This window comes from Scyliorhinus torazame, chromosome 17, assembly GCF_047496885.1.
Source record: "Scyliorhinus torazame isolate Kashiwa2021f chromosome 17, sScyTor2.1, whole genome shotgun sequence".
In the NCBI taxonomy this organism is placed as follows: domain Eukaryota; kingdom Metazoa; phylum Chordata; class Chondrichthyes; order Carcharhiniformes; family Scyliorhinidae; genus Scyliorhinus; species Scyliorhinus torazame.
In genome coordinates, this window is record NC_092723.1 from 184,881,306 (window position 1) to 184,909,150 (window position 27,845).

The 27,845-nt window shown below is 48.2% G+C and overlaps 1 protein-coding gene across 6 annotated transcripts in view; it reads right to left on the bottom strand.

Moving 5' to 3' along the window:
- The window catches only part of pdxdc1 (pyridoxal-dependent decarboxylase domain containing 1), a 111,481-nt gene that overhangs the window by 71,110 nt on the left and 12,526 nt on the right, over positions 1-27,845 (bottom strand). For 4 of the 6 annotated variants that reach the window (XM_072481825.1, XM_072481821.1, XM_072481824.1 and 1 more), the window contains exon 1: positions 7,720-7,898. The exons of the other annotated variants lie outside the window; for them this stretch is intronic. In XM_072481825.1, the coding sequence (XP_072337926.1) occupies positions 7,720-7,740 (21 nt within the window). In that variant the 5' untranslated portion in view covers positions 7,741-7,898. Of the gene's footprint in view, positions 1-7,719; positions 7,899-27,845 lie in introns of those variants that run through there. 6 annotated transcript variants of the gene reach the window in all.

Here is a 27,845-nt window from a genome sequence, read left to right on the forward strand (position 1 = left end):
GTGCTAGCCCACTGCGCCACCGTGCTGCCGATTGAGTCTAATTCTAGGCACCCCACTAAGGATGTGAAGGCATTAGAGAGGGTGTAGAAAATATTCACAAGGACAGTTCCAGGGATGAGGGACTTTAGTTACGTGATTGGAGAAGCTGGCGCTGTTCTCATTGCAAACAGAGGTTGAGAGGAGGCTTGATAGGTATTCAAAATCATAAGGTGTCTGGATAGAGCAGACAAGGAGAAGCTGTTTCCATTGGCGCAGGGCAGAGAACACCAATTTAAAGTGGAGGGCAAAAGAACCAGAGACAACATAGGGAAAACCTATTTATGCAGCATTTGGCTCGGATCTGGAATGCACTCACCCGGCAGCATGGTGGAGACAGCTTCAATAATCATCGAAACAGAAAAAAATCTGCAGGACTACAAGGGTAAGGCAATGGCACTCGTTGAGTTGCTTTTGCAGAGAGGAGGCACGGGTATGACAGGCTGAATCATCTGCTCTGTGCTGTAACTGTTCTGTGATTCTATTGTAACTGGCATTCACATTGTCATTCACCCGGTGCAAACTAATTGGAGGCAAAGTAATTTCAGAATGAAAAATTTTAAAATATATTCTTTACACCACAAGTGAGTATTTTTGATCAAGCATAATTAGAGGTGGGCGATAAAAATGCTGGCCTAGAATAAAAAGCATATTTGGGAAAAATCTGAAAGCATTATAGGCTAACACGGCCTAGGTTTGAGGTTAGCTCTAATCCAGCAGACAGATGCAGAAGGATTTCAAAATACAAGAGACAAAGACTAGTTTAAGGCGAGATATGAATCATCCAGGTATGCACACTAAATCGCAACTGAGGCGGTGAGGTAAGAGGAATGACAGTGACCTGATCCAATTTGCAGGTCTTAGCTCAAGGAAGTCAAGCGTGATAACGTTATGAAATACAAATAAATGATAGGGTTTTTGACCAAATGCAGCTTTTAACAGGAACAAAACACTGTAGAAATGATAGAGCAGTTGAAAGTGAAACAACGGAGATGCTGGAAATCTGAAACTGAAAATATACAGCAGGTCAGTCAACATCAGGAGAGAACACAACAATGAATGTTGACTCTTTCAGAACTGAAACACAGCTGGCATTCTAGTGCAAAGCGAAAGGGAAGTACAGGAAAAGTATATTTATTTTCCATCTTGGTGAGTTTTCTAACAATTGAACAGATAAACCAAGAGGAATGATAAACAGAATAATGGAAGCGATCACCTCAGTCAAATAATGACAAACATGGGAAGCAGCATTATGACATTAAAGGAACAAGGGGTGTGTAAATAGCTAATCATTTCTTTAAGTGGTGCATTGCGCAAGGTGAATTATATTACATATGTAGCCCCAGAGCAGCCTACACCAATAAAGGTATAATTCCAAAATGCTGATCATAATCACCATCTTCTGGGAACCACACTAAGTCAAATGCCAGAAATTGAGCAGTGGGCCTTTCACAGAAAAAATACAACTTATTCCAATGACACTGAGCTCACTTAACTTTTAGGTAGAGGTATGAAGTTGTGAAGAAAACGTTTTGAAATTTATTGGCTGCAGCAGAAAACATAACTTGTCCGGAGAGGGATTTCATTTTTTTTTTTAAATTGGAGGTGGAAGTTAATCTCTGGTTGCCCTGCGAGCATTAAGAATCAACCACATAGTGTGGAATTGGGAGTTGTATGCAAAACAGACTGAATAGGGCAGACAGGTACCTTCCCCTGAAGAGCATTAGGTAATCAAGTGGGTTATTTTGACAAATTAAAAACTGCCAACATTCTTGGTTGCGTTGAAGTTGCCAGAAACAATGAATGCAGTTTGATAACCTGTCACAGACAGGGTTGAACTAGTTTCATAGCATAAACACCAGGCTACCGCAACCCACCTTATCCCCATAATCCTCGATTCCCTTACTGATTAAAAATCATGTCTATCTCAGCTTTAAACATACCTAATAACCCAGCCTCAACATGATTCTGTGGTAAAGAATTCCACAGATTCACAACCCTCAGAAGAAATTCCTCCTCATCTCGATCTTAAATAGGCGACCCCTTATTCTGAGATTATGCCCTCTGGTCCCTCAAGGGGAAACAACCTCTCAGCATCTACCCTGTCAAGCCTCCTGAGAATCCTATATGTCCCAATAAGGTCCAATACATACCCAACCCACTCAGCCTCTCCTCTCCTGTTGTAACACTACATTCTGTATGCTTCACCCAATGTCTATGTCCATGTACTTACATTGTGTATTTAGAACATAGAAAAATACAGCACAGAACAGGCCCTTTAGCCCACGATGTTGTGCCGAACCTTTGTCCTAGATTAATCATAGATTATCATAGAATTTACAGTGCAGGAGGCCATTCGGCCCATTGAGTCTGCACCGGCTCTTATCGTATTATATTTATCGTATGTCCTATGTTTTTCCATGTATGGAACGATCTGCCTAGACTGTACGCAGAACAATACTTTTCACTGTACACGTGACAATAACTCTTAACCTATAAAATTCTTCCATACCCAGGTTCAACCTAGTGAAAAATGAAATGAAAATCGCTTATTGTCACAAGTAGGCTTCGAATGAAGTTACTGTGAAAAGCCCCTAGTCGCCACATTCCGCCGCCTGTACGGGGAGGCTGGTACTGGAACCTTCTCTAGGCTGCCTCCAATGATAGTAAGCACTGCTCCCAATACTTTACAGTAGCAATGTTTAGACCAACACATTTTAGTACGTACCATGAAAATTCAAAATTCATCCTAGTTTTGTGAATATTTACCTAAATGGAGCTGTATTTAAGGCTGAGGCCCTGTCAGTGAGCTACATGATCCATTAAGGCATTTTTAAGGTGATAGTCATGTCTACAATAAGTCTATAGTTCCCAATTGAAATAATTGTGCAGTTTGAAGTGCCCACCACATCAATAGCCTGTATTAAAACTTATCAAACCAAAGAGAAAATACTGGAAAATCTCAGCAGGTCTGGCAGCATCTGTAGGGACAGAAACGAGCTAACACTGAGTCCAGATGACCCTTTGTCAAAACATATCAACTGGTTTCTTGAGTTTCAAAAGTATAGTACATACAAAATATCCAATTATATGTTTTGTTAAACAAGCATAACTGAATCAACTCACTTGTGGACATTTGTAATGAATATAATGAGTTATTATAAGACTGCTGAAACAAAATAATTTTTCACATGGCTCATTCTGTATTTCCCAGCCTAAAATAAATGCTCAAAGTTTTGCTTCAAATGAAAATCAAATGTTACAAACTAACTACTGCAGTTAAAAACTTGACAGCATAATTATTGATCTGATTTCAAAGCTATGCAATACAGGACCCCCACATGGAGAACATCTTACACCTCTTGGATTTGACACCACAGAGGGCAACCTTTAACCCACTGCTTCCCTTGTACCATCATTCCATGAACAGTTAATGAATTTGCACAAAAAATGTTTCAAATGTATGTGTGGACATTCCATTCCCACCTACAGTTCCAACGAATCAAAAAAAATAAAGCTCAAAATGAATTAAGAATTTGTATACATGCTCCGCCCCATTCCAAAGAGTCAATCTCAAATCTGAAAGTGTAAAGTCAGATTTGAATTGATTTTTAGACTTGTAAGATCAATGCATATGCAACCGAAACACGGGCCTTCAATAATACAAACTTAATTTATTTTTCATAAATTCAATCCAGAAAGTGTTTTATTCCTTTTTTGAAACCTCAATAATTTATTGTTCACACATATGTTGGGTAGGTGGTGTCATAGTGGTGAGGTCACTGGGACTAGTAATCCAGTGCTCAGGCTAATGTTCTGGGGACATGGGGCCAAATCCCACCATGGCAATTGGGGGTATTTATTTCAATGAATAAATCTGGAATCTGACCATGACAACAATCATTGATTGTTGTAAAAATCCATCTATTTGACTAATGTCATTTTATGAAACCTGCCATCCTTGTCTGGTCTGGTCTACATATGACTCCAGAGCCACAGCAATGTGGTTGACTCTTAACTGCTCTCTGAAATAGCCTAGGCTGGGAAACAAATGCTGGCCTTGCCAACAATGCCCACAGACCATAAAAAAGAACAAATAATTTAACAGCCTGCATAATTAACATACTCCTTCTGCCCCTTCAGGTACCACGCCTCAAGAGGGTGTTGGTGATCATGGGCTTCCAATGGATTGGTCCACAATTATGCTTGGCAAAGTCTACGATGGGTTGTTGTTGCAGTGTGACTGACCAGGAAACTGTCTCGCTCTTATCACCTCAATCAGGTGCGCTGGAAGGATCCACAGGCTGATTATCTATCTGTTTGTCCACATTATGAACGCACCTTTCTTGGCCACCAAGTTTTGAGTGGGACTTGAATTTCTGGTCCAGAGGTAGTGGCACTCCGCACTGTGCTACAAGACCTCCCTCACTGGCATCAGATGTCAGTTAAATCACTTTCCCCCATTCATTTAAAAAACAAGTGATGTGGAGTAGCATACTATTTGATGCCAGAATCAGTATTAAACACAACACTGAATGATTGTTTCCCTATTGAAGCATTGTGTTTATCTGCATTTCAAGGAGGACAATTGGGGATGGGCAGCAAATGCTGGCCTTATCAGCAACACTCGCAATTCATGAATGAACAGTAAAAGTCAAATCCTATTACAACACATTATGGGTACAAAATGTTTTCAGTTTTGGCCAAGTAAACAACTGTTAGATTAATCTGTCTTTACTCTGTCGGTGGACAAGCAGTGCATTTCCAGCAGGCGGCTCAGTGGTTAGCACGGCTGCCTCACAGCGCTGGGGATCCGGGCTTGATTCCAACCTCGGGTGACTGTGTGGAGTTTGCACGGTGTCCCCGTGGGTTTCCTCCAGGTGCCCCGGTTTCCTCCCACAGTCCAAAGATGTGCAGGTTAGACGGGGAGTGGGCCTAGACAGAGTCCGCTTTTGGAGGGTTGGCGCAAACTGGATGGGCCGAATGACCTCCTTCTGCACTGTAGGAATTCAGTGGATTCGTTAATGAAGTGTAGCCATCTGGGATGGCCACTTACAAAGGATCCTGGGAAATATGGCCACCTGCAAAGGACCATGGGAAATATGGTCAACCCAGGACTCAGACGCTCAGAGCTTATGTAAAATTGGCTGCTCAGATAACTAGACGCTATCAAAACCCCCAGTTACTTTGCATTCTAATGGCCCATTTCCCCAAAACAAAAGACCTGTACTCAGGTAACAGATACAGAAACAGACTCATCGGCGCCACTCCCTTTGCTCAGGGAGCCCAAAAACTGAGAACCTAGTGGAGTGGTGCAGCGACAATTATCTCCCCCTCAATGCCAGCAAAACTAAAGAGCTGGTCATTGACTTCAGGAAGCAAAGTACTGGACACACCCCTGTCAGCATCAATGGGGCCGAGGTGGAACATAAGAACTAGGAGCAGGAGTAGGCCATCTGGCCCCTCGAGCCTGCTCCACCATTCAATGAGATCATGGCTGATCTTTTGTGGACTCAGCTCCACTTTCCGGCCCAAACACCATAACCCTTAATCCCTTTATTCTTCAAAAAACTATCTATCTTTATCTTAAAAACATTTAATGAAGGAGCCTCAACTGCTTCACTGGGCAAGGAATTGCTATGCCCCCTAGTTCTGCTTTCACCCGCCAGTGGAAACAACCTGCCCGCATCTATCCTATCTATTCCCTTCATAATTTTATATGTTTCTATAAGATCCCCCATCATCCTTCTAAATTCCAACGAGTACAGTCCCAGTCTACTCAATCTCTCCTCGTAATCCAACCCCTTCAGCTCTGGGATTAACCTAGTGAATCTCCTCTGCACACCCTCCAGCGCCAGTACATCCTTTCTCAGGTAAGGAGACCAAAACTGAACACAATACTCCAGGTGTGGCCTCACTAACACCTTATACAATTGAAGCATAACCTCCCTAGTCTTAAACTCCATCCCTCTAGCAATGAAGGACAAACTTCCATTTGCCTTCTTAATCACCTGTTGCACCTGTAAACCAACTTTTTGCGACTCATGCACTAGCACACCCAGGTCTCTCTGCACAGCAGCATGTTTTAATTCATGCAATAGTTTCAAATTCCTAGGTGCGCATATCTCCAAAAATCTGTCCTGGTCCACCCAGGTCGACGCTACCACCAAGAAAGCACAACAGTGCCTATACTTCCTTAGGAAACTAAGGAAATTTGACATTAGCCCTTACCAACTTTTACAGATGCACCATAGAAAGCATCCTATCTGGCTGCATCACAGCCTGGTATGGCAACTTATCGGCCCAGGACCGCAAGAAACTTCAGAGAATCATGACCACCACCTAGTCCATCACACGAACCTGCCTCCCATCCATTGACTCCATCTACACCTCCCGCTGCCTGGGGAAAGAGGCCAGCATAATCAAAGACCCCTCCCACCTGGCTTACTCACTCTTCCAACAGACTCAAAAACAGCTTCTTCCCCGCTGTTACCAGATTCCTAAATGACCCTCTAATGGACTGACCTCATTAACACTACAATCTGTATGCGTCATCCGATGCCAGTTCTTATGTAGTTACATTGTATATCTTGTGTTGCCCTATTATGTATTTTCTTTTATTCCCTATTCTTCCCATGTACTTAATGATCTGTTGAGCTGCTCGCAGAAAAATACTTTTCACTGTACCTCGGTACATGCGACAACAAACAAATCCAATCCAAAAGCCAAGGTCAATGACCGCTCAGGACACGCCCCGCCATCAAGGCACCCGCCCCTTTATTGGCCAAAATCGATGGCAGTAATCAAAGCCTGACGAATTATTGGGTCCAAAGCTAAGGACCGCCCAAAAGAGCGCGAAACCCCAGAATGAGAGAGACACTGCCATGTGTTCAGTCTCTCTTGGCCCCGACCTTCGCCTAAAACCAAGTGTAGCATCATGACCAGAAGACAAGTTCAAGACCAACGATCGCTACCAGACGGATGAGCCCAGCAGAAACAAAGTCACTTCTCCAGACCCAGCCATGCAAGACCCGAACAAAGGCCTTGTTCCTCTGCATAAAGCCGGGTGGCTGGTTAAATACAGGTTGTTGTGTTAGGTGTAATTTAGCTTGTAGTGTTTTATGTTGCATGTCGAAGTAATTCTTGTGTGTAAATAAACTATCATTGAACTCGAACTAACTAACTGGTTGTTTGGTCTTTGATCGATATCCGGTAAAACCTTGTGGTGGTATCATTTGATACCTGGCGACTCTGAAAAGCAATATCATTAATAACTGTCATATCAGTATCCAGTTAAAAAGAGCAACAAAGGGTTCCAGACCCGAGGCAAGAACACTGAGCAGAGGCTGCCAGGGTTTCCATTTGATCTCTGAGCCTGTCTAGTTCTGAGAATAAGGCTGAAGCTTTTAAGAAACAACCAGCCACCGTAGGAGCCTAGAAACTGGTGAGAAGTTCTCCAGTCTGTGGGCCCTGGAGCTCTCTCCACCCGGAAATGGGCAGCTGGAAATTACTGTCTGGCTGCACTCACCACCTTTTACTGCGAGCTCAGGAGGGGAAAGGGGTTTGTCTGAGGGTGCTGGCCCTGAGTGACCGGCAGCCTCCCAACCCCGGGGACAGGGCCTGCATCCTCAGGCCACCTCCTCCTCCCTCCCATCACCACATTAAACTCAACACTCTCCCTACCTTCTCCAAGGAGGCGTCCATCTTATTATTTGTCTTGCTGTTGTGTATTGATGAAAGGACGGTCAGACGGGATGGCCCGGGTCCTCCGGCCTGTTAAACTCGCTAAACCGCTATCACCCCCCAGAACCAGCCTCCCGCTTCCGCCATCACCTCGGTCTCCACGCTGGCAGCTGCGCGCGCAGCCGGCCAGACCGGCCTGTCAATCATCCGGAGTCCCGCCCCCCCGCGCTGTCAAACAGCCAGCCCCGCCCCCGAAACCGGTCAATCGCTCGGCCCGCCTCACCCCGCCTGGACCCAGAACCGGCCCCGCCCCCACTCTGTCAATCACCCGGCACCGCCCCCGCATTGTCAATCACTCAGCCCCGCCCCCCACGCTGTCAATCACCCGGGTCCGCCCCCCGCACTGTCAATCGCCCAGCCCCGCCCCACTCTGTCAATCATCGAACCCCCCGCCCCAATACGCGCAATCCCCTCACCCGCCCGCCCACACACGGTCAATCACCTCACAATCCCACCCGCACATTGTTCAACACCAGGCCCCGCCCCCGAGCAGTCAATCACCCGGTCCCGCCCCGCCCCAGAACGGGTCAATCACCGACCCCCGGCCCCGCCACCACTCTGTCAATCACCTGGCCCCGCTCCCACACTGTCAATCATCAATCCCCCCGCCCCAATACGATCAATCCCCGCACCCGGGTCCCACACACGGTCAATTACCTCACAATCCCAGGCCCCGCCCCCGCTCTGCCAATCACCCGGCCCCGCCCCTACACGGGTCAATCACCGCGCCCCCGCGCATTGTCAATCACCCGGCCCCCGCCCCCGACAACCTGCCAATCACCGTCGCTGGCCCCGCCCCCACACCGACCAACTGTCACTGAAAGCAAAATACTGCAGATGCTGAAAATCTGAAATAAAAAAGAGGAAATGCTGCAAATGCTCAGCGGGTCTGGCGGCGTCTGTGGAGAGAGGAGCAGTTAAGTTTCAGCTTGATGACCTGATATCAGTGTTACGCCATTGGCAGGGTTCAGAAAAAGGGTTGTAAAGTTATTCTTTGGCCCTAAATGTCAGTCAGGGCGGCCCTGAGGACAGACATGGTCCCCTCCCCCTTCCCTTCGCCAGGCCGCTGCCAACTCCAAATCCCACTGCATGTTCTCCACGGACAGATTCCTCGGAGGCTATCAGCTCTGGAAATCCCAACAACTCGCTGAACTAAGGTGTAAAACGACAAGATTCACCAATAGTCCATCTCCAAGTCTCAGCCGCCCCGCATGCAGGACAAAGCCCGCAAACGCAAGGCAACTCCACCGCCCGGCAGTTTCCCTCTAAGCCAACTCCATCCTTTTAAAAAATATATTTTTATTCAGAAAAGTGTTTCCAATAATAATAATCTTTATTGTCACAAGTAGGCTTACATTAACACTGCAATGAAGTGACTGTGAAAAGCCCCGAGATAACATCTTCATAACCATATTCGTACAACGATTTCAACCCCCTATCACCCCATTCACCCCCCAAAACCAAACCCAAAGAGAACAAAATACAATCGCCTAAATCCCCCCTCTCCCCAACATCTGACGGTGACCAGCTCCCCGAAATAGGAAATGAACGCTGCCACCTCAGGTTGGACCCTCCCATTGACCCTCTCAAGATATACTTGACTTTTTCTAAATGTAAGAACTCCAGCAGGTCACTTCACCACGCCACGACATTGGATGGGGCCAAAGACTTCCATCCAAACAGAACTCGCCTTTCGGTTATTAGGAAGGCGATGGCAGGGCATCTGCCTTCACCCCCCGTCTGCAGCTCCAGTAAATCTGAAACCCCAAAGATAAGCTTAGAACAAGACCAGTACATGTGTGTATGGTGCTCCCGACCCCTAGAACACCTATCATCTACTTCCAAGAAGAACCCACTCATTCATACCCTGGCCAGATGTGCCCTATGAACCACCTTAGACTGAATCAGGCTGAGCCTAGCGCACAAGGAGGTGGAGTTGACTCTGTGTGGAGCCTCACTCCACACCTCCCCCTCTCAAACACCTGGCCCTGCTCACTCTCCCACTTCCTCTTGACCATATCCAATAGAACCTGTTCCATCGATTAAAGCCGACTATAAAGGTCCCACATCTTCCCTTCTCCTACGCCACCAAAATAACCCTATCCATCAACGAGGGAGAGGGTCCCAAGGGGAAGGAAGAAATCTCCATTTGTACAAAGCTGTGTACTTGATAATACCGAAACAGGTTAGCTCTCGGAAGCCGGTACTTGCCCAACTACTCCTCAAAACCAGCAAACTTCCCATCTACAAACAAATCCACAATTCCCCTAACCGCTCCAGCCCCTCTTCCCTCCATGTCCCAAACGATGAGTCCAAGGCCGCTGGTACAAAACGATGATTTGCACAGTTTGGGGCCAACAATGATATAGCACCCAGCTTAAAATGCTGCCTAAACTGTCTCCATTTCTCAAGGTGACCACTGCCACCGGATTGGAAGTCCATTTTGTCGGGAGAACGAAAGGGGAGCTGTAACCAAGGCTTTCAAACTAGAACCTCTACAGGCACTCTTCTCCATCTGGCCCCACACGGACTCTGTCCCCGTGTACGACCACCGCACCTTCTCAATATACGCCACCCAATAATAAAATAACAAATTGGGCCAAGGCAGGCCCCCGACTGCCTAGTCCATTGCAAATTCAGCCTGTGAATCCGTGGAATTTTGCCCGCCCAAGTAAAAGAAGATATCATTTTACTGACTTTCACAAATGATTTAGGAAGGAAAACTTGAAGTCCTTGAAACTAAAATAGAAACCTTGGGAAGATATTCATCTTTATCAACTGAACTCTACCAGCCAATGTCAGTGAGAGGTTTCCCCACCTCTTCAGATCAGCCTTCACCGCATTGACCATTTCCCCAAAGTTTGTGGAGCGAGGCCCAATCATGGGCCACCTGGATTCATAAATAACGGAAGCCGGACCTGGCGAGGTGAAAGGGCAACCTCGCCAGATCACCTCCCCTCCCTGGGAGATTCACCGGAAAGCATCCACTTTTGCCCAAGTTCAAATTATACCCCGAGAAGGAGCCACATCTCCCAAGCAGCTTCATTATCTCTGCACTGGCGAGAGGGTCCGTCATATACAACAACAAATCGTCCACATACCATGACACCGTATGCTCCCTCTTCCCCCTTCTATCTCCCTTCATTTTGTGGATGACCTCAATGCTATGGCCAGAGGCTCAATTGCTCGAGGGCGGCACGGTGGCACAGTGGTTAGCACTGCTGTCTCACAGCGCCAGGAACCCGGGTTCAATTCCAGTCTTGGGTGACTGTCTATGTGGAGTTTGTACGTTCTCCCTATGTCTGTGTGGGTTTCCTCGAGGCGCTCTGGTTTCCACCCACAGTCCAAAGATGTGCATGTTATGTGGATTGGCCATGGTAAATTGCCCCTTAGTGTATGGGAATGTGCAGGTTAGGTTCCGGGGTTCCGGGTATATGGTGGAGTGGATCGGTGCAGACCCAATAGGCTGAATGGCCTCCTTCTGTATGGATTCTATGAATTGCCAAGGTAAACAATAGTGGGGACAGTGGACACCCCTGTCTCTTGCCTATCATCAGGTGGAAATGCTTCAAACTCAAAACATTCGTATGAACGCTCATGGTGGGGCCCTATATAAGAGCTGGATCCAAGCTACAAATCTATTCCCAAAGCAAAACCTCCCAAAGATCTCACTCCATCCTATCAAACTCCTCCGGCTCAGGGGCTGGAGAGGGGGACAAAACAACATGAAACAGTCTCTGAACATTGGCCAACAATTGTCTATCCTTAACAAACCCCGTTTGCTCCTCCATTATAACCCCTGGGAGACAGGGGTCAAAGCACATAGCCAAGACCTTCATCAACAACTTTACACTGCATTCAGTAACGAAATAGGGCGATAGGACCCACACTCTGTCAGACCCTTATGCTTCTTTAAATCAAGGAAATTGACACCTGCGCCAATGTCGCCGGGAATGTCCCCTGAGACATAGAATTCTTAAACATTTCGAACAGCAATTGGGCCAGCTCTCCCTTACACTTACGTAGAATTCAATCGGGAATCCATCCGGTCCTGGCACCTTACCCGACTGCCCATGCCTTTCATAACCTCCTCCAAGGACAGTGGAAACTCCAGCTCCTCCCTTCTCGCCTTCTCCACCACCAGGATAGAAAAACCATCCAAGAACTCCAACACTGACAACCCCTTTGGAGCCTCCGACTTGTAAAGGTTATACTCAAAAGCCTCATTAACCTTGACTGGGGCAGAGACCAACCACCCACCCGAATCCTTTACCTAGACTATTTCCTGAGAATCCACTCACTATCCTGACTTGGTATTTTATATCACCTTCACTGTCGCTGGGTCAAAATCCTGGAACTCCCTCCCAGACAGCACTGCGGGTGTGCCTACACCTCAGGGACTATAGTGGTTCAATAAGGCAGCTCACCACCACCTTCTCAAGGGAAATTAGGGATGGGCAATAAATGCCGGCCTAGCCAGCGACACTCAATCCCAAGAATGTATTAAAAAATGAAGAAGTTCTAATGATTGTTAAACTTTGAAACCTGATAATGTAAATACCCTAATATGATGATCAATACATTCTATTAAACTGTTCTTCCTATCTCTTCATGCATTTTATATTTTATTCACGAGGTTAGTTATAAAGTTTCCGTCAGAGCAGCAGGGTGGTGCAGTGGGTTAGCACTGCTGCCTCACGGCGCTGAGGTCCCAGGTTCGATCCCGGCTCTGGGTCACTATCCGTGTGGAGTTTGCACATTCTCCCGTGTTTGCATGGGTTTCGCCCCCACAACCCAAAGATGTGCAGAGTAGGTGGATTGGTCACGCTAAATTGCCCCTTAGTTGGAAAAAAATGAATTGGGTATGCTAAATTATTTATTTAAAATTTTTTTTAAAATAAATTTCTGCCAATTTGGTCCTTGGCTGTGATGGAAGTTGATTTTAAATGAAATAAAACATTGCTGTATGTGTATATATATATATTTTTTTTTAATAAGAACTGAGGCAAGACAGCAATGTAAACATCTTTGGGAAAGTGAACGCAGGGGGAGGGGAGGTAAACAAAAAGGGAAAGTTTGTCATAATGTGGAAGACAGGAAAGATGAATTGACAAAAGATTTCATGGTCCAAAAGCCAAAGTGGCAATGGGTAGAGGCATGTCTTTTATTTCTATACCATACCCAAATTTACTGTGACAAAAATTCATGATTGCTGGGCCTCTGTTTACTCTGGGCCCTCTTCTTGGCCAGTTGAGCTTTTCATTTCTGCCCACCTCTTCCAAACAGTCAGCCTCCAGTAGTCATAGAAATCAACGGCTGCATCCCAGTTATCCGTGTTATTGCCCATCATCTTCATATGACACTTCCAGGTATCCTTCTAGTGAAAGTATGGATACCCAGCATGCCATTGCCCAGTTGTCAATTCACCAGGCAGGTGGCCATAATCTATCTGATGAACGTGGTCAAGCCAGAGCCAACATCATTGGCTTAGAAATTAGTGTATACTAATAAAATTAGCACACCCCAGGACCTCTCAGTTGGTGTCCTTGTCCTGCCAAGAAATGATGAGGATATATCCAGACAGCTGTTTAGCCTTTCCTCCTGCCAAGCACAAGTTGTTCAGGCCTCACCACTGTTGAGAATGCACAGAGGACACAGGCTTGGTAGATTCACAGTTTGGAGTTCCCAGTCAGGTTGCTGTTGTTCCACACCTTCTTACTCAGCTTGGACAGAACACCTGCAACTTGTACAATGCATGTGTTGATTTCAGACCAAGTGACAGATTGCTGGTGATTGTGGAGCCTAGATATGTGGCATTATCAACACAAGTGTTGTCACATTGTCAGTGCTGCTGGTTGTCAGTGCTGATGGATAGCAGTATGGCAACATCCTGGGGCATGACATTTGTCTTCCTGATGTTGATGTTGTCAAACCAAACTCTTTACAGGTGTGAGAGAGTCTGTCCATTTGCCACTGCAGGTGTTCCTCGGTTTGGAATGCTTGTATGGCATCGTCAGTGCAGAACAACTCTCCGATGAGGACTTGGGGCACCTTTGTCTTGGATCTCAGATGAGCAAGGTTGGAAAGCTTTCCATCAGATCTGCTATGTATGTGGACACCCTTCATAGATGATCTGGAGGCCTTTGAGAGCAGCGAAGAGAAGAATATGCCAAAGTGTCTCGGCGCCAGAACACAACCCTGTTTGACTGCACTGAGGATTTCAAAGAGTTCTGATGTTGCCCTCTCATGGCTGACCTTATCCATCATGTTGTCATGGAAATTGGTGATTGAAAACATTGCAAATATTGGGGCAATCAAACACTATTTTCCAGTAGTGGCAGGTTAAAGAAAACAGCTTGTGTGAAATGATTTTGCAATTCGCACCTGCCTGATGTTTATAATAGCTCGCTTTCAATATCGCGACTTTTGGCAGACTAGCCTTGAATTAACCATGATTCAACATAGTTTCATGAATATGAGACTGATAAAGTACTACTGCCAGTAGCTAAACATTTATTAATATTTTACTTCCAATTTAAAGCAATGCCTGCTGATCACAAGTTGCCTTAATAATTGTAGGTTACTATGTTTTATAATTATGGCAGCAGGAACAAATATGAAGGGCGTTTTGAACTTGTTTCAGCTCAAAGCCTCCCTACATACTGCACGTCACTGCCTTTGAGACCTGTTCTCAAAATGTTTGTTGTTCTGAATCATCAGATAATTAACTTCATCCCCACCACCTTTACTAAACCTGCAATCAGCAGAGGAGAAAAGGAGCAGAAATATCTTCCTCATTTGCACAGCAGAATGTGAAACCTTGTATGGCATTCTTTGATTAAATCTGATATTGTATGAAGTTTCTCCTGGGTCCTGTTTCCTCATTATCGCAGAATTCACTCCAAAGGGGCCATCCTTTCCCTTTGAGATATTTCCTGATCTCATCTTCCCAAACGGGACACTGTCGTACTCTACTGGCCGCTGCGACCTCGAATTCATGGGGGTTCATAAGGTGTTCCATTGCCTTCATTGCCATTCTCTCTACTAGGTTCTCTACTGAATTTGGAACAGGGGGTGATAAAGTGGTGATGTAAACACGGGTACGGCTTACACTAATTTCCGGCCTACAAAACTCCCAACAGTTTTACGCAACTAAATCTCTCAGGTTTACCTTATATCCCTGTTAGTACGCATGCATTAACACACTTCCGAATCTCAGAGGCTTGATCAGTACTGTCCTTATGCTGGTGGTTTTTCTGTTTCTAATTGGATTCTCAATTCAAATTTGGGTTCTCTTGGAGTGGTTAGGCCACTTCTAAATCGAGTCCCACCAGAGTCGCCAGTAAATGTTGCTAACTGGCTGTTTGACTCTTAATTTGGCTCTGTTTAATTACGTTTGCTCAAGAGTCGCCAGGTATCTTTCAACACCGCCACAAGGTTCAGAACCGAATGCTGATCAAAGACTCGATACACCAGTTAGTAAGTTCAAAAGCAATGCTCATTTATTTACACACAGTCAAATCTACTCATGCATAAACTCTACGAACTAAACTACCACTATTACTAAAGCCTATACTTAGCGTCGGGTGCCCACTCAGTCAGAGGAACAATGGCCGTTGCTCGGTTCTGAGGCTGCTGGGTTGAGCTGTTTACAGGATAGCAACTAGGAGCGTCTATCTCGTAGCGTGCGTTGACTTGGAACTTACTTGGTCTGATGCAGCAACTCGGCGGATCTCTTTTCGCTGAGAGCCAAGGCCGAAGAAGAAAAATTCTCCCTTGGGGAATACCTTTTATACTAAAAAGGCCTTTGTGCGCTTTTGGGCGGGCCTTGAACTTGGCCTCAATTAATTGGGCCTTTCCCAATCATTTATATCGATCTTCCTCCAATAGCGGGGTGGTTCCCTGATTGCTGGGCGTGTCCTAGGTGACCGTTGGTCTGCTTTGTTTGAGTCTCCTCTGGCGCCGGGGTGTCTGCCTTAACATTGTGTATCTAAATGTTTCCCTTTTGTCCCCGGTGATGGCTCATTAGTATGTAGATTGCTTAGCAGTTTCTGTCCTGTCTGAGAGCTTACGGTTCTAATCAACAGACAGACCTTGCACCTGCTTGTTTCTTAGTATTGTCCAATTTTCCCTGCATTCTTTGCGAGTGTCCATTTTGTAACCGGGACGTGCCATCCCAGATGGCTACAAAATGTTGACAAAATGCTAACAAATATTAACAATCAGTCACAAAATCCAAAGTTCAAGTGTGAGTGTCCCATTAGGGTATATAGCTGGTCTTGTCCGTGCTAAAGGGGGTTTGATGACCACCCATTCTGATTCTGCCTCTGCAAAGCACCTTTGGATATTTTTGTGGAAGTGAGTTCCAAACAAGATGCTACACAAATGTAAGTTCTTTTTTTTGTGAAAAGTTTGGGATGCAAAGCAGGAAGAGGTTAAAGGAGTAGGGAGGGAGAAGGCCTTGTGGGTGAGAGCAATCCATAATCATTACAGCACAAAGTAGACCATTCAGCCCATTGTGTCTGGGCTAGCTCCATGAAAGATCTATCCAATTAGTCCAACTCCACACATATTTCTGCAAAGCTTTTCCCTTCAAGAACTTATCCTGTTTCCGTTTGAAAGTTATGATTAAATCTGCTTCCGTCACCCTTTTAGACAGGGCCTTATGTTAACTGAATCATGGCAGTTGGTGAAGTTAAAACTATGCCGGAGAGAGTTTATTGACTGAGGACACAGTCAACACTACTCCAGCCCACCAATGTCCCAGCTACCTTATTTATAGGTGTACAAAGACCCATTACCTGTTTAACAATGTAATTATCATTAAACCTTAGTAATGTAATGACATTAAAAAATGTAATTATTAAGACATTGGCACATTTAGGATCAGAACAACTTGTGGCTTAATTTTTATTTTCCTCATGCAGTCTCTGTGCTTTTGTTAATTATCCTAAATCTGTGTCCTCTTGTTACCTATCCTGGTGGCACTGTGAACAGTTTCTCCTTATTTACTTTATTAAAACTTTTCATGATTTTGAGCAAATCTTTCAAAAACATTCTCAGAGGAACAGCCCACTTTCTCGGGTATTTTCCTGTAACTGAAATCTTTTATCAATGGCACCATTTTAGTAATTAAATTGCCTCTGCATCCCTCCTAAAGCCTTGACATAGAAACATAGAAAATAGGAGCATGAGTAGGCCATTCGGCCCTTCGAGCCCGCTCCGCCATTCATTATGATCATGGCTGATCGAGGACTTCTGGTGGCGTTGTGTAGGAGAAGGTCGCACATAAGGTCGCTCCCGTCAGGATCCTTGTTTTTTAGTCCTTTTTACCTCGTTCCCAGGGAACATAGGTGAAGAAACCGAGTCCACCTAATTGTGTGAGGAATCTGCCGACTAAAGTATGTTGAAAGTTACAAAAAATGTTGGTGGCAAGAAGGTTACGGGTGGTAATCCTTCGACGGAGCCAGAAAGCTTGTGTGGATCATTGGGAGGGAAGATGGCGGAGACGAGACAGCCCCAGTGGGCGTGACTGCTCCTATTACAGTGAAAACACTGACTGGGCTGCTGGCGCAAGAGTTTGAAAAGCAATTTGATGAGCAAGGAAAGGTGTTGATGGAAACCCTCAAAATGTCAATTGAGGAAGCGCTTGGTCTGATTCGGGAAAAGCAGGGAAGCACCTCGGAGGCTGTGAAGGAACATGGCGAGGTGCTGAAGGGTGTGGAGGCAGCCTTGTCCTGGCATAGCGATCAAATCGCCTCGTGGGAAGCTGCGATACTGCTAGTGGAGAGAGAAACAAGAACCTGAGGGAAAAGGTGGACAATCTGGAGAATAGGCGAGGAGACGGAGCTTCAAAACCGTGCGGTTGCAGGAGGGGGTGGAGGGCCCGAAGCCAACTGAGAACTTTCTTCAGATGTTCGGCAAGCTGGTGGGGGGGGGGGGGGGGGGGGGGCGGAGATGGCAGATGTCCCCTCCGAATTGGATAGGGCCCACCGGCAGAAGCCCTGGGCGAATGAGCGCCATGGGTGGTGGCTGTTAGATTCCACAGCTTCCAGGAGAAGGAGCAGATCCTGAAATGGGTCAAAGAGAATCGGGATTCGAGGTGGGAAGGAAGCACCATCTGGATATACCAGGACATTGGAGCGGAGTGGGCGAAGAGGCGAGCGGCCATTAATAAGGCAAAGTCAGTGCTATACAAAAGCAGAGAGTTTTGGAGTGGTGTATCCAGCGAGGCTGAGAGTTATTTTCGGGTCAAAAGACCACTACATTGTTAATATAAAAACAGAAAATACAGAACAGTCTCAGCAGCTCCAGTATTTTCTGTTTTTGTTTCAGATTCCAGCATCCGCAGTAATTTACTTTTATCGACATTTTTAATACGTCGGCCGAATCCTTTGTCAAGGAGCGAGGACTTGGACTTAATTAAAAGGTTTTGATTGCGACTTTAATGGGGGCGGACGGGACGGGTTTGTTTGAGATGTTTTGTACTTTGTAAATGTTGTATGGTGGGGGATGAGAGGGCCAATGTTGTCGGGTGGGGGGGCTAATAGTTCAGGTAACAGCATGGAAAATACATGGTCCTCGGTGGGAAGTTAAGCATTGCAAGGGTTGGATTTTGTTGTCCATTTACAGTGGAGGCGGACTAGGGAGCTTTCTTTTTCTTTGTTCTTTGACTGTACACCCTGGCGCTGGTTACCTCACTAGCAGTTAAACTTTAGCTAATGAATGCCAGGGAGTTGGAGGGAGGGGCTGTAACCTGTTGGACCTGTTTAGACAGGGTTCAATGAGCCTAGCTTGTTTGTTTGGTGGGGGAGGGGGTTGGTGAGGAGGGAGTATTGTTCTCTGCTAGGCAATTTGCAGGTTTATGGGGGGTGAGGGGATGGGGGAAAGGGTAGAGATCTGATGGTGACTAGGGTTTTTTCTTTATCTTGCCTTATGGGTGTGGTTGGTGGCCATCTTAGGTGGGCCTAGGGCCGAAGTACTTGGTGTAGGAACTGGACATTCCTTCACGGAGGAAATGGCTGACTCTGGGTTGGGGCGGGTTGAGAGGCCTCTGATTAGACATCACTTGGAACGTAAGTTCATAAGCTATAGGAGCAGAATTAAACCATTTGGTCCATCCACGCTGAGGCACTGGAGGAAGAGGCTGACCTCCACTACAACAGAGCCTGCTAAAATGTCTGCCCCCTCTCCTGTCTGCAACTCTGGCAGGTCTGACACCCTGAATATGGCCTCTAGGAGACCCAGCCCCAATTCCATATGCAGAACCTTGGACATGGTGCTGAAAAGCCACCCTCAATATTGCTCCAACTTCGGGCATATGGACATGGTTGGCTGTGCTCCTCCCGCACTGCCCGCAGCGATCCTCCACCCCCTCAAACAGCCAGCTCATCCTTACCTTCGTTAAGTGTGCCATAGATATCAGTTTTAACTGAATCAACCCCAGCACCCCACCCCCCACCCCACCCCACCGAAAGCACTTCCTCCAACAAGGAGGAGGACGGGAAAGCCTTTCTTGCGTAATTCCGTACCTCATTTACCTGAAGCCCTCATCGCACTGAAGCCGTTACTTCGCCCCACCTCCTCCAAATTTGTGAATCTCCCCTCCTGAAACAGATCCTTCATCTCTTTTACCCCTTTCTCCTCCCATCCCCAGAACCTCGCAATCATCCTCCCTGGTTCAAACCCATGATTCCCTCTTATCGGCATTGCCCTTGACCCTGCTATTGAAATTGCCCCCAAATCCTCAGCGTGGCTACCACTACCGGATTCCCGGAATACTTCCCCGGGTCGAGTGGCAGCAGCGCCGTTGCTAGTTGCCAGCAGGCCCGACCCCTTACAGGACCCCACTTTACCCTCACCCACAGAGCCTTCATCGCTTTACTCCAGCCCCACACTTCCTCCGCATTCGACGGCCAGCAGTAGTGCAACAAATTCTGAAGAGCCAAGCACCCCAACTGCCGCTCCCTTTGGAGCACCGCCTTCCTTATCCTCGCAATCTTCCCCGCCCACACAAACAACAAAACCAGCCTATCCACTCCTCGGAAAAATGCCTGTGGCAGAAAGACCTGTAGACACTGGAACAAAAACAGAAACTGCGGCAAAATATTCATTTTGACTGCCTGCACCCGGCTAGCCAACGACAAAGGAAGACTATCCAACCGTCCCAAATCCTCCTTCACCTTCCCCACCAGGCTTGTCAAATTTAGCTTATGGAGTCGAGCCCAATCCCGAACTACCTGCATCTGAAATACCTAAAGTGAGTTGGCGCTACGCTAAATGGCAACCCTTCCACTCCCACCCGACATCTGAAGACAACTGTGGTATTAGAGGTATTACGGTACCTGATAGGCTGGAGCACCATTGGTGGAAACTATGCTTTCTATTGGTTAGGATGTAGGGTAGCTCCGCCCTACTAGGCGGGGTACAAGAGCCCGTGCTGCCCCAGCAGCCTTCATTCTGTACCTGAGCTGCTGGGGGAAACATCTAGCTTATTAAAGCCTTCAGTTGGACTACAACCTCGCTTTAGTGGTCATTGATCGTGCATCAATTTAATAAGCTAGTTTTTTTTAAAAAAGGATGGAGCTCCGAATCAAGCCGGAGTGTCTGCAACTCAGCCCCCACGCGGCGAATTCAGCGGCAATCTTCAAGCACTGGCTGGCGTGTTTTAAAGGGTATCTCGGGACAGCCGAAAACACACCCACCGGAGAGCAGAAATTGCAAGTCCTGCACTCAAGGGTGAGCCTGGAGATTTACACCCTCATCGAGGAAGCGGAAGACTTCGATGCAGCAATAGAGCTGCTAAAAGAACATTATATTCGCCCGGTAAACCAGGTCTACACCCGGCACCTGCTTGCAACGAGGCGACAAACCCCTGGGGAATCGCTGGATGAATTCTACCGTGCACTCCTGGTGTTGGGGAGAAACTGCAGCTGCCCGCAAGTTTCGGCGAGCGAACACACTGAACACTTGGTCCGGACCGCTTTTGTGGCAGGTATGCTAGCCTCACAAATTCGCCAGCGACTGCTAGAAAAAGACACTCTGGGTCTCAAGGAGGCACGGGCCCTTGCCGGCTCCCTGGACGTGGCCTCCAGGAACGCCCGCGCTCACGTTTCCGACCGCGCGGTAGCCCCTTGGGCAGTGTGGAACCCATCCGCAGCCGACCCCGAGACATCCCCCATCCCCCCACAGGCCTGCGCTGCAAGGCGGCCTGGCAACCCCGGAGGGCCCCGCTGCTACTTTTGCGGGCAGGCCAAGCACCCCCGCCAGCGCTGCCCGGCCCATGCATCCACCTGCAAGGGATGCGGCAAAAAGGGCCATTTCGTGGGGGTATGCCAGGTCCGTGCGGTCTCCGGCGGCGAATGCGGACCGCCACCACAAACATGTCTACAGTCGCCGTGCGGCCAGCGGTCGCCGCCATCTTCCTATTCCAGGGCCACGTGCGGACCCCGAGTGCTGCCATTTTGTCCCGCAGACGCCACGTTAGAGGGATGGGAGCCGCCATCTTGGATGAACCCCCAGGACCCCAGCTCGGCTGACTACACACTGCCCGAAGAGAACTCTCAACTGCTGCGATTAGCCTCAGTGACCCTGGATCAGTCCCGGCCTCGAACACTCAACTGCTACATCGACTGTATTCATCAACGGGCATGAGACGTCCTGCCTAATCAACTCTGGGAGCACGGAGAGCTTCATACACCCCGACACGGGAAGGCGCTGTTCTCTCCTCATCCACCCCGTTCATCAAAAAATCTCCCTGGCCTCTGGTTCACACTCAGTGGAGATAAAGGGGTTTTGTGTAGCAAACCTCACGTCCAGGGAGTTCAAAAATTTCCGTCTCTACGTCCTTCCCCACCTCTGCGCGGCTACACTCCTGGGTTTAGACTTCCAATGTAACTTTCAAAATCTAACCTTCAAATTCGGCGGCCCTATACCCCCCCTTACTGTCTGCGGCCTCGCGACCCTTAAGGTCGACCCGCGTTCCCTGTTTGCGAACCTCACCCCGGATTGCAAACCCGTCGCCAGCAGGAGCAGACGGTACAGTGCCCAGGACCGGATCTTTATTCGGTCAGAGGTCCAAAGGCTACTGAGGGAAGGAGTGTAGCCACCTAAAATGGCTGATTCCCTATTAATTTGGCCAAAACCCGATTTAAAATGGCTCACCGAAAAGGCTGATGGGAAAAGCAGCCAACAGGACACAAACGGACAGCTGCAGACAGAATAGCGTATTCGGCTCTGGGGAAGTCGGCCCAGATCGATACTCAGGACCATTAGCAGCACATCAACCCAGACATCTGCAGTTTAATCGGCTATCCCCGGGAACAATTGCAACATATTAGCAATTGAATGCCGGGCCAGACCTGTCGGTGCCTGCAGTGGCCGAAACAAAGACAGGTGAACGACCACCCCCCGATCGAGGAATCGCCCCGTTATTGGATATATCGAACCCAGTGATTGGGAACAAGTCCAATCACTTGGGACTCAGGGTCAAGGGCCGCTCCGAGAGGCGGGAAGCCCCGGGACCCTATAAAGTGAGGGGCCAAGTTCAGATCGCGCTCTCTCTCCCTTCTTCTCCTGCTCGAGACCTTTGCAAGAACATCCACCAGAAACAGTAAGTTTGACTCCAGCGATCGCTACCCGATAAAGACTCCTAGCCATCGACCCGTATCATCCTTTTTGAATCCCGCGGGCCAGATCCGATTCGATAAGCCATTTGTTTCCCTGACCTGGTGGGCCCTTCCTAAAGTTAAGTATTGGCCAGTAGTGGTAGGTTTCTATATAGATAGTAGGATTATTGTATAAGCATTACCTGTTGTATATAATAAATGACCGTTGATTTCAATCTTACTAAGCGGTGTGCTGACTTATTAATCATAACTCGAGCTTGAACCACGTGGCGGTATCAGAAAGATACCTGGCGACTCGTGAGCAAAGGTGACATAATCAGAGCTAATAAACTAAGGCTAAAAAGAGCAACAGGAGTCATTGAAGCCAGCAACAGCCCCTGGAGAGCTCAAGTAGTGGTGGTAAAGACCGGGGAGAAGCATAGGATGGTCATCGACTACAGTCAGACCATCAACAGGTTTACGCAGCTGGACGAGCACCCTCTCCCCCACACATCCGACCTGGTAAACAGGATCGTGCATTACAAGGTCTTCTCCACGGTGGATCTTAAGTCCGCCTACCACCAGCTCCCCATCCACACTAGTGACCGCAAATACACTGCCTTCGAGGCAGATGGGCGGCTCTACCACTTCTTAAGGGTTCCCTTCGGTGTCACCAACGGGGTCTCGGTCTTCCAGCGCGAGATGGACCGAATGGTTGACCGGTACGGTTTACGGGCAACATTCCCGTATCTCGATAATGTCACCATCTGCGGCCACGACCAGCAGGATCACGACACCAACCTCCGAAAATTTATCCAGACCGCAAAAATCCTTAACCTTACATATAATAAGGATAAATGCATGTTTAGCAACGACCGCCTAGCCATCCTCGGCTACGTAGTGCGAAATGGAGTTATAGGCCCCGACCCTGAACGCATGCGCCCCCTTATGGAGTTCCCCCTCCCTCACTGCTCCGAGGCCCTGAAGCGCTGCCTTGGGTTTTTCAGTTACTACGCCCAGTGGGTCCCCAACTATGCGGACAAGGCCTGTCCCCTCATCCAATCCACAGCTTTTCCCCTGTCGATAGAGGCCCGCCAGGCCTTCAGTCGCATCAAAGCAGACATTGCAAAGGCCACGATGCACGCCATTGACTAGTCCCTCCCCTTCCAGGTCGAGAGCGACGCGTCTGACGTAGCTCTGGCGGCCACCCTCAACCAAGCGGGCAGACCCGTGGCCTTCTTCTCACGTACCCGCCATGCTTCTGAAATGCGCCACTCCTCAGTCGAAAAGGAGGTCCAGGCCATAGTAGAAGCTGTGCGACATTGGAGGCATTACCTGGCCGGCAGGAGATTCACTCTCCTCACTGACCAACGGTCGGTTGCTTCAATTTAAAAAAATATATTTTTATTCTCCTCCTTTTTCACATTTTCTCCCGCACTTACACCCATCAACAATAATCAGCAACAGATATGTCAAACCCCATAACAATAACAACAATCCCATCCTCCCACCAACCCCCAAACATCAGCCCGCATGTTGACATAAACAAATGACAAAAAGAAATCAGGGATTACCCATAATCACCCTTATTATACACAGCCCTGCTCCTCCCCCCAACCCTCCCACCCATCCCACCCCCCAACTAATGTTTGATGTTATCCAGTTCTTGAAAGTGCATAATAAATGGTGCCCATGACTTGTAGAACCCCTCCGAGCTTCCCCTCAGTTCGAACTTAACCTTCTCAAGGGTCAAGTATTCCAATAGGTCCCCCCGCCACGCCAGGGCACTGGGTGGAGAGGCTGCTCTACATCCCAGCAGGATCTGCCTTCGGACGATCAACGAGGCGAAGGCTATGATATCTGCCTCCGCACCCGTTTCCAACCCTGGCTGGTCCGACACCCCGAATATGGCCTCCTGGGGACCCGGGTCCAGTTTCACACGCACCACCTTGGAAACTACCCTAAACACCTCCTTCCAGTACTCCCCTAGCTTTGGACAGGACCAAAACATATGAACGTGATTAGCGGACCAAAACATATGAACGTGATTAGCGCCCCCCCCCCTCCGCAACGCTCACACACATCCTCTACTCCTTCAAAAAATCGGCTCATCCTCGCCCTCGTGAGGTGCGCTCTATATACCACCTTCAGCTGTATCATCCCCAACCTCGCATATGAGGTGGAGGCATTCACTCTCTGGAGCACCTCACACCAGACCCCCTCCTCTATAACCTCTCCCAGCTCTTCCTCCCACTTTGCTTTGATCCCTCCCAGTGGTGCCTTATCCTCTTCCAAAATAGCTCCGTACACCGCTGACACTGCCCCCTTCTCCAGTCCCCTTGTCGTCAGCACCTCCTCCAGCAATGTGGAGGCCAGTTCCTCTGGGAAGCTCTGTATCTCCTTCCTGGCAAAATCCCGAACCTGCATGTACCTAAACACTTCTCCCTGCCCCAGCCCATACTTCGTTTCCAGCTCCCTCGATCCTGCAAACCGACCCCGCAGAAACAAATCTTTTAGCGTCTTAATCCCCCTCTCTTCCCATTTCCGAAAACTTCCATCCCACCTCACTGGCTCAAATCTGTGGTTCCCCCGAATTGGCATTTCCCTTGACCCTACCCCAACCCGAAGTGTTGGCGAAACTGCCTCCAGATTTTCAATGAAGCTATTATTACCGGACTCCCTGAGTATTTCCCCGGAGCTATCGGGAGCGGCGCTGTTGCTAGTGCTTTCAGCCCCGACCCCCTGCACAAACTCTCCTCCATTCTGACCCACTGGGAATCAACCCCTCTGACCCAGCTCCGCACCTTCTCCACATTCGCCGCCCGGTAGTAGTACAACAGGTTCGGGAGACCCAAACCCCCTGCCTGCCTTCCCCTCTGTAGCAGCACCTTTGTCACTCTGGCCACCTTCCCTCCCCATATGAACGAGGTAATCCTTCCCTCAATCTCCCTGAAAAAAGTCTTTGGCAGGAAAATCGGTAGGCATTGAAAAATAAACAGAAATCGTGGCAACACATTCATTTTAACCGCCTGTGCCCGACCCGCCAGTGACAGAGGAAGGCCATCCCACCTTGCCAGATCGGCTTTCACTCTCCCCACCAAACTAGTGATGTTGTACCTGCGAAGCCTCCCCCACTCCCGGGCAACCTGCACCCCCAGATACCTAAAGTGAGTCCCTGCCCTTCGGAATGGCAGCCCCTCCACCCCTGCCCCCACCCCCGGCCGAGACACCACAAAATACTCACTCTTGTCCAGGTTCAGCTTGTACCCCGAGAAAGACCCAAATACCCGCAGTAGCTCCAATATTCCTCCTATCGACGCACTCGGTTCCGACACATACAGCAGCAAGTCGTCGGCATATAAGGACACCCTATGCTCTATCGCCCCCCCCGCACTATTCCTTTCCATGCTCCAGAACTTCTCAATGGGATGGCCAACAGCTCAATCGCAAGTGCAAACAGCAGGGGGGACATAGGATATCCCTGTCTCGTCCCACGGTGGAGAGAAAAGTATCTCGAACTGATATTGCCCTTGGTGTCCAAAATTGCCCTTAGTGTCCAAAATTGCTCTTAGTGTTGGTTGAGTGGGGTTACTGGGTTATGGGGATAGGGTGGAGGTGTGGGATTTGGTAGGGGGCTCTTTCCAAGAGCCGGTGCAGACCCAATGGGCCGAATGACCTCCTTCTGCACTGTAAATTCTATGATATTGTTTGTGCGGACACTCGCCTTCCGCTCCTTATATAATAGCTTTACCCCAGTTCACAAATCTTGGTCCAATCCCAAACCGCTCCAGCACTGCCATCAGATACCCCCATTCTACCCGATCAAATGCCTTCTCGGCGTCCAATGCCACAACTACCTCTGTTTCCTTCCCTTCCGCCGGTGCCATAACGACATTCAAAACCCTCCCAATGTTCGAAAACAGCTGCCTCCCTTTCACGAACCCTGTCTGATCCTCCCCTATCACCTTCGTGAGGCACTCCTCCAGCCTACCCGCCAGTACCTTCGCCAACACTTTTGCGTCCACATTCAGAAGTGATATGGGCCGATACGACCCACACTCCGTTGGATCCTTATCTTTTTTTAGCAACAGTGAAATCGATGCCTGCCCCAAGGTTTACGGCGACACCCCCTTCCCTATCACCTCCTCAAACATCCCTGTCATGATATTCAGAAACTGAGTTGTACCATTCGCAACCGTGTTGGTTCGTCTGTGTAGCAGAGTACCCAACACATCATAGTACCAGGAGTAACTGTGGGACCTACCTACGAATCCTCCGGAATCTGCCATCCTGCGCCATGGACACCGTCAGCACACCGCAGCCGCTACAGGTCGCTGGAAACCTCGGCATTAATTGGAAGCTGTTCAAACAGCGCTTCCAGCTCTTGCTGGAAGCCAACGAAAAGGAGAGTGCTTCGGACACCAGAAAGATCGCCATCCTCCTCTCCACGGCAGGTCAACACGCCATCCATGTCTACAACTCCCTGGTGTTCGCGGAAGGTGAGGACAAGACCAAGTACAAGACGGTCCTTCTCAAACTCGACCAACACTTCAACGTCAAGGTCAACGAGAGTTTCGAGAGGTATCTCTTCCAGCAGTGCCTGCAGGGTAAGGATGAGCCCTTTCAATCCTTCCTTACGCATAGAACATAGAACATAGACCATAGAACGATACAGCGCAGTACAGGCCCTTCGGCCCACGATGTTGCACCAAAACAAAAGCCATCTAACCTACACTATGCCATTATCATCCATATGCTTATCCAATAAACTTTTAAATGCCCTCAATGTTGGCGAGTTCACTACTGTTGCAGGTAGGGCATTCCATGGCCTCACCACTCTTTGCATAAAGAACCTACCTCTGACCTCTGTCCTATATCTATTACCACTCAGTTTAAAGCTATGTCCCCTCGTGCTAGCCATTTCCATCCATGGGAGAAGGCTCTCACTGTCCACCCTATCTAACCCCCTGATCATTTTGTATGCCTCTATTAAGTCTCCTCTTAACCTTCTTCTCTCTAACGAAAACAACCTCAAGTCCATCAGCCTTTCCTCAGAAGATTTTCCCTCCATACCAGGCAACATCCTGGTAAATCTCCTCTGCACCCGCTCCAAAGTTTCCACGTCCTTCCGATAATGCGGTGACCAGAACTGTACGCAATACCCCAAATGCGGCCGTACCAGAGTTTTGTACAGCTGCAACATGACCTCATGACTCCGGAACTCAATCCCTCTACCAATAAAGGCCAACACTCCATAGGCCTTCTTCACAACCCTATCAACCTGGGTGGCAACTTTCAGGGATCCATGTACATGGACACCTAGATCCCTCTGCTCATCCACACTTCCAAGAACTTTACCATTAGCCTGCGGTTACGACACCACCTCCTATTCCATGATTCGGGACCAGATCGCTTTTGGGGTCACCTCGGGCACCCTACGCCAGCAGCTCTTAAAAATTA